General features: G+C 45.2%; 1 protein-coding gene across 1 annotated transcript in view; it reads right to left on the bottom strand.

Moving 5' to 3' along the window:
* The window catches only part of LOC143489354 (intermembrane lipid transfer protein VPS13B-like), a 54,837-nt gene that overhangs the window by 19,506 nt on the left and 15,331 nt on the right, over nt 1-20,000 (bottom strand). The window contains exon 3 of the mRNA XM_076988315.1: nt 13,741-13,868. Coding sequence (XP_076844430.1) covers nt 13,741-13,868 — 128 coding nt within the window. The remainder of the gene's footprint in view (nt 1-13,740; nt 13,869-20,000) is intronic.

Below are 20,000 nucleotides of genomic sequence, written 5' to 3' on the forward strand. Positions count from 1 at the left end.
AATCGATTTGCAAGTGAGGACAAGCATTGATGCAAAGCTTAATGAACACTTACTCTGGCACCCCAACAAACAAATAAAATCCACTATGAGAATACCTGTAATGAGAAAACACACATACACACAAACACAAACACACACACACACACACACACACACACACACACACACAAGTGGCCACTTGGGGGTTATGAAAGCACACGTGCCCAGAGAGGTGGCCAGCCCGAGCCGGGCACCCAGGGAGCACTTTGGGTTAAGTGCCTTGCTCGATAACACTTCAGTCATGGTCTGACTGGGAATCTTACCCACCCTCCCATCACAAGATTGGCTCCCCTTCCACTAGACCATGGCTGCCCCACAATGTGGTATGGTCTAATAAGTCTTAGTACTGACTGTTTCAGGCTAAAGGTAGGGTTTGTGTGTGGCACAGACCCCATGAAGCCATGAACAAGGCACAGGGTCCAAATGTCAACAAGGCACATTGCAGGCTGGTGGTGATTCCATATTAGTGTGTGTTGGGACAACTTGTGTCCCTAAACGTGGTATTAACTGGTGCCCGCTATGACCATTTGCACCTCTTCATAGACTTCATGCAACCGAAAGTATAATGCATCATGCTATCAGGTCCAAGTTGTCCAGAATTTGTTCGAGGAGTATCAGTACTCGAGGAGTACCGAGTACCCAACATGAACCCAATCGAGTGTTTATGTGATGTAGTTGAGACTCCTACAGACACCACGGAGCTGTGGGTGGTTTCTGGACGACACCACTCAACATGTCTCCAGACGTCTTCCATCCACTCACAGATTCAATACCATGTTGAACTGGTGTGAGTGGTATAGGGCAAGAGGAAGCGCTGAGTTACATGAGTTCCTACAATGCTCTTCTCATTTACTCCATATCTTACCAATGCTTTTGCACTTAAGACTGTTGATCACCTTTGGTGTAATGCTCATTTGTGAGAGGTCAAGGGTATTTTAAGTTACTGGTACATACACTGGTTACAGTGATGACAGCAAAAACATCCTGCTGCCTACAGACAATGATCATAACAGTCAAATGCCACAGATATACTGGTGGAATTTTGCATAAAAATGTGAATAAAAAATTATAAAAATCATAATCTGTCTTGCATGTAAAATCATGAAGTAGACGACAGTTTAGCAAAAATAGGCTTGTCAAATGGATTTAATACCTTAGACCTTGACTCTTATTCTATAAAACCAAATGCTATAAATAAGAACCTGTGTGTAACCCTTGAAAGAGGGCCATCATTTCAACAAATGAAATCACATGTAAGTGACCTCACTAAAACTGAAAATTATTAATTAAGAATCAATTGAAATTATACACAGGATGTCAATTATCCTACACCAAACCATTAGCCTTTCACATAAGACCCAGCCCAGGCAGTTCATAACAGAAACCACAATCTCACAAGCTCCTCAAAGGGGTCATCAGGTAGGCACCTTTCTTTTGTGGTTTTATAAATTGAGTCATAAACATACAAAATGGCATGTATGCCAACATAACACTGGAACATTAATGTGCTCCTGTTTCTTTTAGTAAACGTTAGCCAGGTGACAACGCATGAGCTTGCATCCTTACCAAGAAAAGTTAGCACATATTACTTCTTATTTATTTGCACTGGCTGGCCATGAGACTCCACACTGACTACAAAGTCACAGTCAAAACTGACTACAAAGTTTTGCTCTTGACATTTAAAACCCCTAACGGCAAAGCTGCAACATGGCTTGCTGAGGACTTGAAGCATTATAGCCCCTCGGGACAACTTCACTTAGTGAAGGAAAACCTCCTGTTAATCCCTCAATCCATGTGCAACTCAATTGGTGAAAAAGGTTTTTCATACATAGTTTCTAATCTCTGAAACAGACTTTCAGTGCGTTCAGGACAATGCTCTAAATTCAACTCTAAAGGTATTTGTATAGTCATGGCTACATGTAGTTTGTCGATGCAAACAGTCATATAGAGGGAGTTAACACACACTACTGCTCAGTCACTACAGTGGGAGTTAAACTACTACAGAATCACTACAGTGGGAGTTAAACTACTACAGAATCACTACAGTGGGAGTTAAACACTACTAGAGAATCACTACAGTGGGAGTCAAACTACTACAGAATCACTACAGTGGGAGTTCAACTACTACAGAATCACTACAGTGGGAGTTAAACACTACTAGAGAATCACTACAGTGGGAGTTAAACTACTACAGAATCACTACAGTGGGAGTTAAACTACTACAGAATCACTACAGTGGGAGTTAAACTACTACAGAATCACTACAGTGGGAGTTAAACTAATCAAATAAAATCAAATCAAATTTTATTTATATAGCGCTTTTTACAACAGTTGTTGTCACAAAGCAGCTTTACAAGTGCCGAGTCCTAGCCCCCAGTGAGCAAGCCAACTACTAGAGAATCACTACAGTGGGAGTTAAACTACTACAGAATCACTACAGCTGTACATCAGACAGACCCTCAGTTTCCTTAGTGTCATAGTTTGAATGAAAATGAATGTTGAAATTGAATGTAAAAAGCAGTTTATACCTTTGTGTGTGTGTTTGAAAGAGAATAAGTGGAGCATGGTCACGCTTGAAGGCCAGTGAGTCAGAGCTGCTGGAGGGTGCTGGCAGGGGAGGAGGAGGAGGAGGGCTGATGAAGAACAAGTTTGACCACTGAGGTCAGAAGCTCCCATCTGTGTGAAAGCCACTGCTTTGCCAAAACCACCAATGACTCCTTCCTCAGTGAATGTGTGTGAGATGTGTGCGAGATGTGTGTGAGAGAGGACAGGTCAGTGGATGTGTGTGAGAGAGGACAGGTCAGTGAATGTGTGTGAGAGAGGACAGGTCAGTGTATGTGTGTGAGAGAGAGGACAGGTCAGTGTATGTGTGTGAGATGTGTGTGTGAGAGAGAGGACAGGTCAGTATATGTGTGTGAGATGTGTGTGAGAGAGGACAGGTCAGTGAATGTGTGTGAGAGAGGACAGGTCAGTGTATGTGTGTGAGAGAGAGGACAGGTCAGTGTATGTGTGTGAGATGTGTGTGTGAGAGAGAGGACAGGTCAGTGTATGTGTGTGAGATGTGTGTGAGAGAGGACAGGTCAGTGTATGTGTGTGAGATGTGTGTGAGAGAGGACAGGTCAGTGTATTCACAAAACATAGTTTAATGCTGAAGAACGTATTGGGAAGCAACCAGAGAGTTGAAAACAAAACATTGAACATATTTTTTTTATTCTCAGGTTATGTTCAAGTAAACAGATTAATCATCATTTTAAAAATGATACAAATATTGTTCCATGGCATTTGCGAGTTGGTTTGCCACTGGATACAACTGCCAAGCTTCAGGTCATGATGTCACTGAATAAAAAGTATGTTTATGTTCCTCACACTATGACACAGCTAATACATACAACTGCATATGGACTGCAGGCCAAAGCAGGGAGTGGGTTAGGTCACATAAACAGAACTGAGAACCTGGTGCTTCTCTCCAATGGCTTTAGGGTACTCACGTCCCACGATGCGCTGGATGGGACCTTCACTCTAAATATGAACACTCAGTAGAAGTTATTTTGAGTTTTATCTAAATATAGTCTGATTACAGCCATTTTCCATGAGCAGGTTGTGGGCCTTGTTGAGCTTGCTGGAGGGGAGGTGTGTGTGTGTGTGTGTGTGTGTGTGTGTGTGTGTGTGTGTGTGTGTGTGTGTGTGTGTGTGTTTTCAGTACTGCCGCATGTGGTTGAGACCCATTACACAAGATCTACAGCAGAGCAGGGAAACTCTCCAACTCAACGAATGCCACACACTTTTTAGCACAAACTGAATTAAAATGTTTTCATGGAAAAGAGTGTTTTTTTTTTTGGTAAGGCATGTTTTGTTTTGGGTATTTTTTATAGTACGAGTGATTGACAGCCATAGCAGCCTATATAAATCTATCCTGCTGAACAGACACTACGCTCAGTGGTCAGTCCAGCTAATGGGTCCCTGTGCACATTCAAGACAACGGAGAAACAGACGGCTTCTCTCTGTGCTCCCCTGTGTAGTTAGAGCACTCAGGAAAGACCTGCTCTCAGACTCCGAAATCCCTCTGTTAAAACACACTGTAAGTGTTATTGGGAGAAAAGAAGAAACTTACTTGCTCTCTCTCTCTCTCTCTCTCTCTCTCTCTCTCACACACACACACACACTCTACATAACTGTACACATAAAGGAATCCATCTGTGGTCATAAAACTGGTCAAGGATAGATGTGGAGGAGGGAGAAAGGAGAAATAAATGTCGGCTCTCAGCCAGAGCACCTGAATTAACATCCCCTCCTCGTCCAGATTAAAATGGAGTGAGACAAAGACAGATACGAGAGAGACACAGGGATGGAGAGACAGAGAGAGAAAGGCTGGGGGACAGGGTTAATACATGTAAACTCTACTCAAAGTTCACATTCATGAGTATTGACTGTCGATGGTGTTTGGGAAGCGTCTCCTGTGAGAGACGGCACCTGCAGGGTGGGGGGCCCAGACACCTACACCTCCCCCACCCTCGACTACATCACCACCCCCCTCAGCCAACACTGGAGCTGCTACACGCCTGCACGGGGCCGTGTGCGTCTCCAGGGCTCTGCCACACTGCTACAGAAAGGCCACTCTTACACACGTGTCCTCATGGTAAAAACACACATCTGAAGTCATGCGGTATGAGGTGCAGTTGCTGGTGTGCTCACACATGCCCGCCTGCCAGCCCACACAACCACACACCCTCACCCCCTCCTGCCAGTAAGCAGCGGGCCCAGTGGATGGCCATGGCCGGGCCGCAGCTGTGTGTGAGCAATGGCCGGGGCAAATGATGCTGAAATATCTGGCACCTCGCCACCATGAAAACGACTCGGACAATTTAGAGACAGGAGGCTGAGCACATTACAGATGCTATAACCCTCATTTCTGAACATTACCACCCCACGGGGTACGGGCAGCACGGTCCAGTTGGCGTCCAGAAGAGATCCTTATGACTGTAGGCACTGCACTCGTCCAGGGCAACATCAGGTCCTTCTGAAACGCAGCGAACGGGCAGGGCTACAACTACACCCGACCCCTATTATATCCTACCATTTCAATCGCTGTATTCATTTGAGCTTTAAAGCTGCAGGATTAAAGAGAGTGACTGCAGGGTAATGTCCACACATGTCCACGGTTAAACAACTGCATCCCTAAACTGGCTACACAGCATCAAAGCCCCTAAGGATTGGCATGGTAAATAACACTCCGTCCAATTCTAAGTCCACTTTGACCCCTGTAGTAATCGCATCGAAGAGGAGAAGAGAGGAGAACCGACAAACACATGGGCAATTAGGCCCGCCTCCAACACTACAAACCCCCCCCCCCCCCCCCCCCCCCGGCCTCAATCACTCATACCGTCTTAAACCCTCAACTATTAATGCAATCGATTAGATCACTATTAAACTATTCAACAAAAAAAAGTGAACGATGCCACTAATGAACAGAACATGGTTCAGTGTCGTCTACGTGAAGAGTCTCTCTGGAGTCCTGAAATGAGCCTCCGATCTGAGTGGTGAATGAATGAATGAATGAATGAATGAACGATGTTGGACTTATACAGTGCCTTTCTCAGAACCCAAGGATGCTTTACAATAAACACCTTTTACAACCCGTCAACGCACTGGTGAGAAGTAATGGCACCCCCACCCCCCCCCCCCCCCCCCCCCACCCCAGCCTCGGCAGTGAAAGTGGCCAGCAGGGTAAATAAACCCCTGGGGTAGAGCCACCTCCGTTTGTTTGTGCAGTGTGGCCCGTCTGACCGGCCGCCGTGGTTGTGTTTGGGCTTCGATGGCGGCGTTTGTTGATCTAAGGCCACCGCACTTTCAGACTACGCTGGCCAGCATGGCAGGTGTGCCTGTCGGGGTACGGAGAGATCTGGACCCTGTCCGTTCAGACCCGGTTCAGACACGAGGCCGTACGGAGGCACGTCAGGTGGAGAGTAAAGATTTGGTTGTCTCCAGTCAGCCCAGTTTCACAATGACACGGAGAGGGGTACGGTTCCTCTGAGATGTCCTCTGACACACTCCCTCCACACAGTTAGAGCACTCTCTGTTGACCCCACCTCCTCAAACATAATGCCCTTACTTTCTTTTACATGTCCATTACCAAGGTAACTCATCTACACGCTACATCGTATACGCTACACCGAGTGGAACCCAACTCTGAGAATTTTAAGACCCTAAACCAACACAATCCTGATTTCAGTGACGGGTCATTTGTGATTCAGTCCATCCTTTACATTTACAGCACTGACCACCCCTGCGCTGGTGTGTCGAAGTAGCAGGTGAGTTTGGCTTCAGTTTGAGTGGAGGGAAAAACCCTAGCGGTAGGATCAGGGCTGAGTGAGGTCACGGAGACCTTGTGCTGGATGGAAAAGGAAGGAGAACGCCTAACTCCCTAAACGGCTAATGACAGCTCCAATATCGCATCGCTGATTCAGATCAGATGCTAACGGAGTCTTTTCCGCAATAAGAAACAGGGAATGTGATAGGTACTGAGGGACTCGCCTTAGACTCCTATGTTTGGGGTGGGGGGGGGGGGATTAAGGCGTACTTATCCTGCTCTCTCCACACTGCCTGCGAACCCATAATCGTTCCATTTATATTTACTGTCATTTCCCACAACTGTTGCAATGCTCTCAGCCAGTGGTGGAGACGAAGGGGGCACCTAGTGCCCCCCCCCCACTGGAAATGGTCATTTTAAGAGAAAATATGTGTTTCCTTTGGTTCATCATTTGTATATGGACCCCTGTGATAAAGCCTTGCTCACCCTTTGGCCACCCCTTGAAAACAGTCTAATCGCTGCCACTGCTGTCAGCACATAAACGTTATATTCCCCAGCCGTGCTTGGTGACGGGGCAGATGGAGAACTCCACCTCAGCAGTAGTACACCACCATTCTCACTGTCAAGACAAAAGAACATAGGCATGCTTTGCCCTCGCTAGGTCCAGGCCTGGCCTACACGAGCCGGACCAGAACTGTAATCACTAATCATGTGACAATTCCAAGACCTGATGGATGGGGGGGGGGGGGGGGGGGGGGGGGGGGGGTGTCCGGAGGGGGGCTTAAGACGGGATGAGGAGGAGATGAGGAGGGATATGAGGTGAAGTAATGTGTGTGAGTGAGGCACTCCAGCCCAGGGGTCAAAACCTGTTCATGGAAACCATCTGGTGAGCTCCCTGCGAACCACACCAAACACAAACCATCTCTCCCAGAAAACACACCAAACACAAACCATCTCTCCCAGAAAACACACCAAACACAAACCATCTCTCCCAGAAAACACACCAAACACAAACCATCTCTCCCAGAAAACACAGCGCAGAGAGAAACTATCCTCCTCATTAATGCAGGGCAGCTGCACTTCTCTGCGTTACTTCATTGTTCCATGGCAACAGGCGCTCTGTTGCAGGAGATCGCGTTTCAGTTTTGGTAGCAACGTCCAGCTCTGCCATGGCTGAACACATTCAAGTGTTAAATAGAAGAATTATTGAAAAATTCCTGAAATAGAATCGCCTCTCGCTCAGCTCAGACGAAGAGAGGGATGAGTGAGTCAGGTCTCCAGGGTGGAGGTCCAATGGCCTTCACGGGTCATGATGGGCTACTTTGGCCAGAGTGTCAATCCAGTTATGACTGCAGAAACCAGTCACGGCCCCACTGACCAAACACCACTAACTCTGTAGAGACAAGTCACAGCTAGATACACTGATCAAACACCACGAACTCTGTAGAGACAAGTCACAGCTAGATACACTGATCAAACACCACTAACTCTGTAGAGACAAGTCACAGCTACATACACTGATCAAACACCACTAACTCTGTAGAGACAAGTCACAGCTACATACACTGACCAAACACCTATAATAACTCTGTAGAGACAAGTCACACCTAAATACACTGACCAAACACCTATAATAACTCTGTAGAGACAAGTCACACCTAGATACACTGACCAAACACCTATAATAACTCTGTAGAGACAAGTCACACCTAGATACACTGACCAAACACCTATAATAACTCTGTAGAGACAAGTCACACCTAGATACGCTGATCAAACACCTATAATAACTCTGTAGAGACAAGTCACAGCTAGATACACTGATCAAACACCTATAATAACTCTGTAGAGACAAGTCACAGCTAGATACACTGACCAAACACCTATAATAACTCTGTAGAGACAAGTCACAGCTAGATACACTGATCAAACACCTATAATAACTGTAGAGACAAGTCACAGCTACATACACTGACCAAACACCTATAATAACTCTGTAGAGACAAGTCACACCTAGATACACTGACCAAACACCTATAATAACTCTGTAGAGACAAGTCACACCTAGATACACTGACCAAACACCTATAATAACTCTGTAGAGACAAGTCACAGCTAGATACGCTGACCAAACACCTATAATAACTCTGTAGAGACAAGTCACAGCTAGATACACTGACCAAACACCTATAATAACTCTGTAGAGACAAGTCACAGCTAGATACACTGATCAAACACCTATAATAACTCTGTAGAGACAAGTCACAGCTAGATACACTGACCAAACACCTATAATAACTCTGTAGAGACAAGTCACAGCTAGATACACTGATCAAACACCTATAATAACTGTAGAGACAAGTCACAGCTACATACACTGACCAAACACCTATAATAACTCTGTAGAGACAAGTCACACCTAGATACACTGACCAAACACCTATAATAACTCTGTAGAGACAAGTCACAGCTAGATACACTGACCAAACACCTATAATAACTCTGTAGAGACAAGTCACAGCTAGATACACTGACCAAACACCACTAACTCTGTAGAGACAAGTCACAGCTAGATACACTGACCAAACACCTATAATAACTCTGTAGAGACAAGTCACAGCTAGATACACTGATCAAACACCTATAATAACTCTGTAGAGACAAGTCACAGCTAGATAGACTGACCAAACACCAATAACTCTGTAGAGACAAGTCACAGCTAGATACACCGATCAAACACCTATAATAACTCTGTAGAGACAAGTCACAGCTACATACACTGACCAAACACCACTAACTCTGTAGAGACAAGTCACAGCTACATACACTGACCAAACACCACTAACTCTGTAGAGACAAGTCACAGCTACATACACTGACCAAACACCAATAACTCTGTAGAGACAAGTCACAGCTACATACACTGACCAAACACCAATAACTCTGTAGAGACAAGTCACAGGTACATACACTGATCAAACACCACTAACTCTGTAGAGACAAGTCACAGCTAGATACACTGACCAAACATCAATTAGTCTGTAGAGACTCCTCACAGCAACTGGCACTGATTTCACACAGACCAAAGCCAGTATTAAAGCAACACTAGAGGAATCATTGGTCACCAGTTCTTTAAGAGTCGGACAGAAAGTTGGTGAAAGAGCCACACGTGAGCATCTACTGATCCAGAGACAGAGGATGGCACACACTGGTCACAGTTGTTATAGGCCATTCTATTGACATTACTTTTTAAATGGACATAGATATTCTGTGTACTCAGAATTACAACCTAAGAAATCAGTCCCATGTTATACAGTAGGTCTCAAAATGAACTTTACCATAAATTCGAAAGTTTAATAATTTAGAAAAAATTGAGTTTTTTAACTAAAAGCAGATATAAACAGGAAGGTTTTGAGACTCTTCTTGAAGCTATGCAGGGATGAAATGCCTCTGAGCTCTTCAGGAAGAGAGTTCCAGAGCTTTGGGCCAGAGTAGCTAAAAGCACTCTCGCCAATCTTTAATCGGCTTTTAGGAATCACTAGTAGATTACTGTTTGAAGACCTAGTGTCATTTTGTCAGTGTTGTTCCATGAAAAGATATGCTTAAATATTTGCAGAAATGTGAGGAGTGTACTCACTTCTGTGATGCACTGTATCAGAAGCATTTAAACTCTAGTTTCTGATCAAAGAGTGGCATAAACATCTCAACTGGGCTCTCCAGTAAGCTTGCTGAAGAATAAGACATTTTATCCAACAAAGAACTTGCTGGTTTTGGGATAACAGATGAATGAAATTTAATGTCCACCCAGATGTTAAACTGTGAATTTGGCCTTTTGAGATATAACCCATTAATGAAACTCATGTTGATGGTCTTAAAGGCTGTACTGGCAGAAACTTCTTATAACCACAAATGTTAAATGTTGTGTTGAATAATATTTTTCTATTGTGAAATACTAGTCAGACATTTTTGATTTACTGCCAAATTTGATTGCTTGCTAGATTATTTGCCAAAAATGTTATTAAAATGTGCTCACTGAAGTAAGGTGAAGAAGTACTGTACACAAACACTGTTCCTTCTCAGTATTTTATCCCCAAAACGGCCAATATTAACTTATTTCTCACACTACTTTAAGGCCGTATTATATGCAGTACTCAAGGTCAAATGGAACCTCATTAAGCTGAGATTGTTTTGATATGAAATATATGCTATAAACAAGTACGTTTAAAGACAAATAAATAAATAAAAATATACAGAGATAATTTATACCTAACTGCAACAGCCAAAAACCACACAGACAGCCAATACCACTATGGCCACGGCTAAGTCCCATTGACCAAAAGCGCTACACGAACAGAAGTTACTAGTAGCTAACACCACCTAAATAAACACCTGTAGAACTGCAGAGCCTTAATACTACAGTCCACTAATACTACAGTCTCTGCAGAGATCTCGAGAAGCTAATCATAATGAAATACTTCTGAGTCCTACAGAGAGTAAAAACTGGCAACATTAGACACTTAGAAACCAGGGTTTACACAATGCCCACTGCTAATGCTAGATATGAAAACCCACTAACGAGAGAGACAATCTGAACTCTAAATACACGGATATAAATATTAAGTCAGTGAGATTATACATTTACATTACGGCATTTAGCAGAAACTCTTATCCAGAGCGACTTACAAAGTACTTTGCATCTGATCACAGAATACATCCTAGGAAATAGTACAGATAGGCCAGAATTCAAGATAACGTTGAGTCAGACTACTACTAAACTACAGGAGTCAATATCATTATCTAGTGTTTTGCAAGTTAAACGTTTACCAAGAAGCACAAAAAACCATAAACATACATACATACATACTGAGGTGGTGTGTATTTTAGCTGAATGGCTAGGTTTGGCACAGCGAGTGTCCCTGCTTGGTGAGCAGATATGCAGCACTAAAAGATTAGCAAAATCTAACTATGGCCCTCAGAGCAGATAGTGAGACTGTGATCACAAACCTGCTGGATATGTCATTAGTAGCCTCTATACATGTTGTGTAATCTGTTTATATTTGATAACGCATTGTGGTTCGGGGGTTTGTAGAGAGAAAGCCCCTCTGCAAACATCTACAAACCCTCCAAAACACAAGCACCATGGAACCGCTCAAAGGCAAAAATTATCATACGGCCCAAGGAAAGAAACACACACGCGCCACCTATATGCTGTAGTGTGCTTCAGTGAGGGATTAGTGTTGTGTAGTGTTGTGGTGATCAGTGTGAAGTGTTGTGTAGTGTTGTGGTGATCAGTGTGAAGTGTTGTGTAGTGCTGTGGTGATGTGTGTAGTGCTGTGGTAATCAGTGTGAAGTGTTGTGTAGTGTTGTGGTGATCAGTGTGAAGTGTTGTGTAGTGTTGTGGTGATCAGTGTGAAGTGTTGTGGTGATCAGTGTGAAGTGTTGTGTAGTGTTGTGGTGATCAGTGTGAAGTGTTGTGGTGATCAGTGTGAAGTGTTGTGTAGTGTTGTGGTGATCAGTGTGAAGTGTTATGTAGTGTTGTGGTGATCAGTGTGAAGTGTTATGTAGTGTTGTGGTGATCAGTGTGAAGTGTTGTGTAGTGTTGTGGTGATCAGTGTGAAGTGTTGTGTAGTGTTGTGGTGATCAGTGTGAAGTGTTGTGGTGATCAGTGTGAAGTGTTGTGTAGTGATGTGGTGATCAGTGTGAAGTGTTGTGGTGATCAGTGTGACGTGTTGTGTAGTGTTGTGGTGATCAGTGTGAAGTGTTGTGTAGTGTTGTGGTGATCAGTGTGAAGTGTTGTGGTGATCAGTGTGAAGTGTTGTGTAGTGTTGTGGTGATCAGTGTGAAGTGTTATGTAGTGTTGTGGTGATCAGTGTGAAGTGTTATGTAGTGTTGTGGTGATCAGTGTGAAGTGTTGTGTAGTGTTGTGGTGATCAGTGTGAAGTGTTGTGTAGTGTTGTGGTGATCAGTGTGAAGTGTTGTGTAGTGTTGTGGTGATCAGCGTGAAGTGTTGTGTAGTGTTGTGGTGATCAGTGTGAAGTGTTGTGTAGTGCTGTGGTGTTGTGTGAAGTGTTGTGGTGATCAGTATGAAGTGTTTTCTAGTGAGTAGTGCATTTAATTCAAAATGCAAGCTTCTTGAGTACATAAACAATATAAAAACCTGCGTCTTTTTTTGGCTTGTTTAAATGAATTAAAGAATACAGTCTCATTGCAGTAACAGTATACTGGAATACTGGTGTTAAGATAGGTGATGTAAGGTAAGGTGGTGGTGAGATAGGTGATACAGGGTTTGGTGGTGCTGGGATAGGTAATGTAGGGTTATATGGTGTTGGGACAGGTAGTGTTGGGATAGGTAATGTAGGGTTATATGGTGTTGGGACAGGTAGTGTTGGGATAAGTAATGTAGGGTTATATGGTGTTGGGACAGGTAGTGTTGGGATAGGTAATGTAGGGTTATATGGTGTTGGGACAGGTAGTGTTGGGATAGGTAATGTAGGGTTATATGGTGTCGGGACAGGTAGTGTTGGGATAGGTAATGTAGGGTTATATGGTGTTGGGACAGGTAGTGTTGGGATAGGTAATGTAGGGTTATATGGTGTTGGGACAGGTAGTGTTGGGATAGGTAATGTAGGGTTATATGGTGTTGGGACAGGTAGTGTTGGGATAGCTGATGTACGGTAAGGTGGTATGTGGAGCTGTAGGTGGAGTTGTACCTGTAGTGTAAGGTGGTGTTGTAGGTGGAGTTGTACCTGTAGTGTAAGGTGGAGCTGTAGGTGGAGTTGTACCTGTAGTGTAAGGTGGAGCTGTAGGTGGAGTTGTACCTGTAGTGTAAGGTGGAGCTGTAGGTGGAGTTGTACCTGTAGTGTAAGGTGGAGCTGTAGGTGGAGTTGTACCTGTAGTGTAAGGTGGAGCTGTAGGTGGAGTTGTACCTGTAGTGTAAGGTGGTGTTGTAGGTGGAGTTGTACCTGTAGTGTAAGGTGGAGCTGTAGGTGGAGTTGTACCTGTAGTGTAAGGTGGTGTTGTAGGTGGAGTTGTACCTGTAGTGTAAGGTGGTGTTGTAGGTGGAGTTGTACCTGTAGTGTAAGGTGGTGTTGTAGGTGGAGTTGTACCTGTAGTGTAAGGTGGAGCTGTAGGTGGAGTTGTACCTGTAGTGTAAGGTGGAGCTGTAGGTGGAGTTGTACCTGTAGTGTAAGGTGGAGCTGTAGGTGGAGTTGTACCTGTAGTGTAAGGTGGTGTTGTAGGTGGAGTTGTACCTGTAGTGTAAGGTGGTGTTGTAGGTGGAGTTGTACCTGTAGTGTAAGGTGGTGTTGTAGGTGGAGTTGTACCTGTAGTGTAAGGTGGAGCTGTAGGTGGAGTTGTACCTGTAGTGTAAGGTGGAGCTGTAGGTGGAGTTGTACCTGTAGTGTAAGGCGTTTAACAGCATCCCACACGCTTGCCATCATCTCCTTCATGCGCTCTTCTGAAGAGACTGAGCACTCAGCAGATGACCGCATCAACTTCACCGGGACAGAGAGGGGGCGAGACTCTATACACACACACACACACACACACAAGGTTAATTTACCCACATTTTGACACTGGTACACTAGCCACATCTGTAATCAAACATATAACAGATTGAGCCCCTTCTGTCAGAGCTGAACAGTGTGCCTGCAGGTTGGTGACTCCATGAATCTGCTGAATGTTTCCTGTAGAGCTAACGAGCACTGAGAGAATAAGGACTCATACGCCATGAACCAAAGCCTTGACACACACACACACACACACACCTACACAGTCTCAGACACACACACACACACACACACACACCCCTCTACACAGTCTCAGACACACACGAGCACACACACACACACCCCTACACAGTCTCAGACACACACACACACACACCCCTCTACACAGTCTCAGACACACACGAGCACACACACACACACCCCTCTACACAGTCTCAGACAGACACGAGCACACACACACACACCCCTACACAGTCTCAGACAGACATGAGCACACACACACACACCCCTACACAGTCTCAGACAGACATGAGCACACACACACACACACCCCTCTACACAGTCTCAGACAGACACGAGCACACACACACACACCCCTACACAGTCTCAGACAGACACGCAGACACACACACACACGCCCCTACACACAGTCTCAGACAGACACCAGTTCCCACAGTACTGTAGGCCACGTGTCTGTCCTTTAATGCCACTAACATCCTTCGAGCTTGGACAGCGCACTAGTCTCTCTCATGCACAGAACAATGTTAAAGTGATCAACGAGAATGCTGTGTGTGTGTGTGTGTGTGTGTGTGTGTGTGTGGGACAGAGATCTCTGTGGAGACATTAAGCTATACTGGGTGATTTAGAGGGTTAGCTGCTCAGCTGCTGCAATCTTCTCAAACAGCAGTGAGGTCATGAACATACCCCTCAACAGCCCAGGGGGGTTGCCATGACCACACCGCCCTTTCCACAGCGACAGAAAAACGATTTGCCGTGGCATCAGCCTCTCGCAGGGGGTGGCGGGATCCACAGAGCTCACGAGTGTGTGTGTGTGTGTGTGTGTGTGTGTGTGTGTGTGTGTGTGTGTGTCTCAGTGCAGATGGCAGAAGAAAATCAGAAGAAGTGATGGGAGAGAGAAGCAGTGTAGAGGTCTGCGTCTCTCATGTGGGTCGTGTGGGTCGGGACAGGCGGCCTTTTCCAGATGGGCTGGGCACCCTTCAGAGCTGTGTGTGTCTTCGGGGTTGGTAATCACTGTCTGTTCCCCACTCTCCTGATGTCACCATCCAAACCCCAACCACACTAAGCCAGAAAACATGTATTTCAGGGTTTTAGTGTTTCCCGGTGTTGCTGTAAGGCTCGGAGCTGCTAGGGTTGCAATTTAGATTACTGGTGTCAACCACTGCGACTCTGGACTCCATACAGCACGTTTTCCAGGATATGTCCAGAGAGGAGGCAGAGGAGAGCACAGCCCAGCTGAAGGTCGAAGAACCCTGCGTAGTGAAAGTTCTGCGGCGAGTGGTTTTGATCAATTAGAAAAGTGGTGATTTTATAGCCCTTCTGTGGGGGTCGCTCTGTTTAGGGGACTAAATAAATGTGTGCGGTTGCCCAAGGAGCACAGTAATGAGGACCCGTACAAATATGGGTTTGTGCGTTTGAGTGTATTTATGCACGTGCTAGAGCGTGTGTCAGAGAGACAGGAGGGCTCAACATGGGAGGACCATTGTCTTAACAAGGCCCCTGAGACCCAAAGCAGGAGCCACAGCTCTCTCTTCCTCTCCCTCATTCCCCCTCTCTCTTTCTCTCTCTCTCATTTATCTGCATGCAATCTCTTCCCCAATGCTGAGGAATGACATCAGCAGCTTCTCCACAGATCTGTTCCTCCTCCTTCGCCACTCCCGCCCGTCACACGGAGCACGATCACACGGAGCACGATCACACCCCGAACGCCCCACCAAGGGCAGGAGAAGAGACGAAAAACCCAATTAACAGGCAAACTCACCGGCCACCAAACAAATGGACGGCCAAACCATCAAAACAAGTGGCCAATAAAGACAGAGATTTACTGGGCTCTTACGAAAGCGGGAGGAATGGCCCCGGCCCTCGGTGCTGAACACGTTGGTGCTCAACACCCGGCCACAGTGCTCAGGCGCAGGACTGTACAATCACACACCCCCCCCCCCCCCCCCCCCCCCCCCCCGATTGCACATGGTTGTGGGCCGAGCTGGAACATTCCGGATCTGGTTTATGAGAAAGTCGAGTGGTGTGTGTGCGGCTGCAGCTGCAGGGGGACGGCGTGTGTGTGTGTATGTGTGTGTGTGTCCCAGCTTGTCTAGGGTGGGTTGCTGGTTGTTTGAATATTCCTCCAAGATCTCTCTGTTTAATAACTGAAGAGCCTTTAAAAACTGTGTATATGTAATAGTGAATATGAGGATTTTGAAACACATTAAGACACGCAACACAACATGAGCCATGACAAGCAACTGTATGCAGGGCACGGACAGTGTGTGTGTGTGTGTGTGTGTGTGTGTGTGTGTGTGTGTGTGTGTGGGACAGTAGAAGAAGGAGGAGAAGGGACATGTGGTGTGGGTCTTTCTGGGTTGCCAGATAACTTGATGGCTTATATTCACCTCCAGCTGCCTGTGGTCCTGCCACAGGGCCAGACTGCTGTGTGCTTTCGGACCTGAACCCCATGTGCCGGGCCTCCTCTTACCAAACCTCTGCTGAGAGCAAAAAACCTCCTCGCCCCTGTGTGTGTGTGTGAGTGTGTGAGTGTGTGTGTGTGTGTGTGTGTGTGTGTGTGTGTGTGTGTGTGTGTGTGTGTGTGTGTGTTTGCGTGGTCCGTTCCATTATAGTTTTCTTTTTTTCCTGACCTGTCCTCATTACCTTGAAAAATTATTGACACAAAGTGAAAAATTAAACTACATAAATAACTGCACAATGAAAACATGATCCATAACTGGCAGCACTCATGTCCAGTAGGGAGCAGCTGCCTTCCATCAGCGTGGCGGCTACGGCAGACCGAGGCCTGGCCGGCTCCCCCCACCACCCGGGGCTCCACGCTGCTGGGTCGTGGCAACCCTCACAACACATCCCCACCCATGAGGACCAAGAACGCCTCTCAGCACATCCCAAATCCAGCGAGCACTTGGCAGTGCTCTTAAACCGCCCGACGTCGAAGACTCGGCATATAAAACAAATCCACTCTGGAACAATGAGAAGGTCTGCTGTGCGTGATGTTCAGTAAACACATGCATTTCAGCTGAAGCCATCATCAGACACCCAGCCATTCACTCCTCTTAGAAACGCGCTTAAAGACATGTACACACACACACACGCACACAGCCACCTTAAAGTGAGGTCTGTGCTCATGGCAGGGCAGCCTGATCCGAGAAGGTCCCGCCAGGACATTAGAGCTCCATCACAGACCCTCACTGGGAACAGTTGGAGCACCAGGCAGCCATTCAAAATGGCCAATTGGAAACACAGGCTCTGCATGGCTCTCTGGCCCTGCCCTGTTTATACATGTCATTGAGTCTTCTGGTAATCTGAGATGTTGATGCTGTCATCCAGCCATGTCATGTGATCACTCTAGTTGTGACAATAATTTGATTGGAAAGCAATGTCTCAGTGAGCCCTCATGCCTGTGGTCACCTCTGAACCCCTCCCTTTAGTTATGCTGCTATAGATTAGCCTGCTGGAGCCACATGCTAATCACTGGCACGTGAGCTATGCACATTTAAATCAATGGTGGTTTAAATTCATGTCCACATACTCAACCTGTATTTTATGTCTTGGTTACATGCTTCCACCAAAGACAATTCCGTACAAGCACCTAGGAGATGGTGTGGTTTGCCAGTGGATGTGTGGATACTGTGGTTGGATGTGCCATTGCCACAAGAGGACGTGCTGATGCTATCTCCTACCTGATGTTCACCATCTGCACTGAAGGGACTGTGACTACTCGGCCTGGAATTAGAACTATAACTATAGAACTATATTTGAACTATAAATACGGACTTCTGCTAGCGGGCCGCCTCATGGAGGATGGGTTCCCTTTTGAGTCTTGGTCCTCCCGAGGTTTCTTCCTAATCCCCACCATCTAGGGAGTTTCTCCTTGCCACTGTCACCTCTGGCTTGCTCATTAGGTATCTGGAATAGGCTTGTCCAATATTTGCAAAAAATGGGTATCGGTATCGGATCGACAGGCACGAGAAAATGCTGATCCAGACTCCCAATCCAGTTTCTTTTTGAAAGTCCGATCCGGAGCACCATTTAGATAAGCCATTCCAGTTTTTTCTGTGTTTTCACCAGTGAGAGTAAAATCTGGTTTACATTTTCCAGCACACCTTCAGCATACGAGCATAGCATCGTCCCAATTTAGCTCAGTGGCATCTCCCATTAAGACGGCCATGTAAATTTGAAGTTATCGGTAAAAATGTCAGTTATGTGGGATTATTTTAGGTAGAGTATGCCACAGTAAAGTCAAGTGTAAAGCTGTAAGAACTTTTAATACAACCAATCTAATTAAGCATTTAGCGAAATACCACCATAAACAACATGAAGCATTTCTAAATAAAACCGAAGACAAAAAGAAAGGTCCTACACAACTAACACTGGCAGAAGCATTTGCGAAGCGTGACAAACTGCCACATTTAAAAAATACAATTTACAATAAATATTATTTGCACTTAAGGCATTTTAAGCCTTGGTTTACTGATGCCATTTCAGTTTATTTTTGTCTATTTTGAGTTTACTAATTGCTAAATAAACAGGTCAGTTTCTCCTTACCAACCATGTGTATTATTCAAACACACCTAATTCAGCTGGATACTTGTTATCAAGAGTAAAACACTTTTCAACAAGAGTCTGACAACAAAGTAAGTTAAATAACTTTGAACTTTAATACATGCTCGTATCGGCGGATATCAGTATCGGATCGGAAGTGCAAATAAATATCGGTATTGGATCGGAAGTTCAAAAAGCTGGATTGGGACATCCCTCATCTGGATCCATGCAATTGTAAAGCTGCTTTGTGACAACATATGTTGTAAAAAGCCCTATATAAATAAATTTGACTTTGACATGTAAACTCTTCTGTAGGTTTGACATGTGAACTCTTTTCTTTAGGTTATCTCTTTAGTGCGATCTCGAAAAACACTAAACAGGATGTTTGTTTTATTAGAACCATTCTGGAGTGGAGCTTTAAAGTCCTAAAAAAGTGACCAGATTTGCCATACCACCATATACCCACTCCACCCACAAACACATCACTTAATCACCACATCCACCTCCAAACAATCACTACATCACCACCATCCACTCCAAACACATCATCACTACATCACCACCATCCACCCCAAACACATCATCACTACATCACCACCACCCACCCCAAACGTATCATCACTACATCACCACCATCCACCCCAAACGCATCATCACTACATCACCACCATCCACCCCAAACACATCATCACTACATCACCACCACCCACCCCAAACGTATCATCACTACATCACCACCACCCACCCCAAACACATCATCACTACATCACCACCACCCACCCCAAACACATCATCACTACATCACCACCACCCACCCCAAACACATCATCACTACATCACCACCACCCACCCCAAACACATCATCACTACATCACCACCACCCACCCAAACACATCATCACTACATCACATCATCACTACATCACCACCATCCACCCCAAACACATCACTACATCACCACCATCCACCCCAAACGTATCATCACTACATCACCACCATCCACCCCAAACACATCATCACTACATCACCACCACCCACCCCAAACACATCATCCACACAACCATCTATATATAATTTAGGGGTGGGCATAGATTAATTTTTTTAATCTAGATTAATCTCACTGAAATCTTGAAATTAATCTAGATTAGTTTAGGTTTCTTAATACAGAGGGTGCATTAGACCAGGGGCTCATCTCCTGTTTCCTAAATGCATCAATGACTGCTTGAGGAAGCTGTTCTACTTTGATACTTGAAGAAAAAAAACATGCTCAATAAAATGTAGGCTACTCGTGTTCAACGGTTTATTCAGTTAAACATGAATTTGTAAGCCTACATACTGTACATTAAATAACATGTTTATTCA

Source organism: Brachyhypopomus gauderio, unplaced genomic scaffold (genome assembly GCF_052324685.1).
Source record: "Brachyhypopomus gauderio isolate BG-103 unplaced genomic scaffold, BGAUD_0.2 sc61, whole genome shotgun sequence".
In the NCBI taxonomy this organism is placed as follows: domain Eukaryota; kingdom Metazoa; phylum Chordata; class Actinopteri; order Gymnotiformes; family Hypopomidae; genus Brachyhypopomus; species Brachyhypopomus gauderio.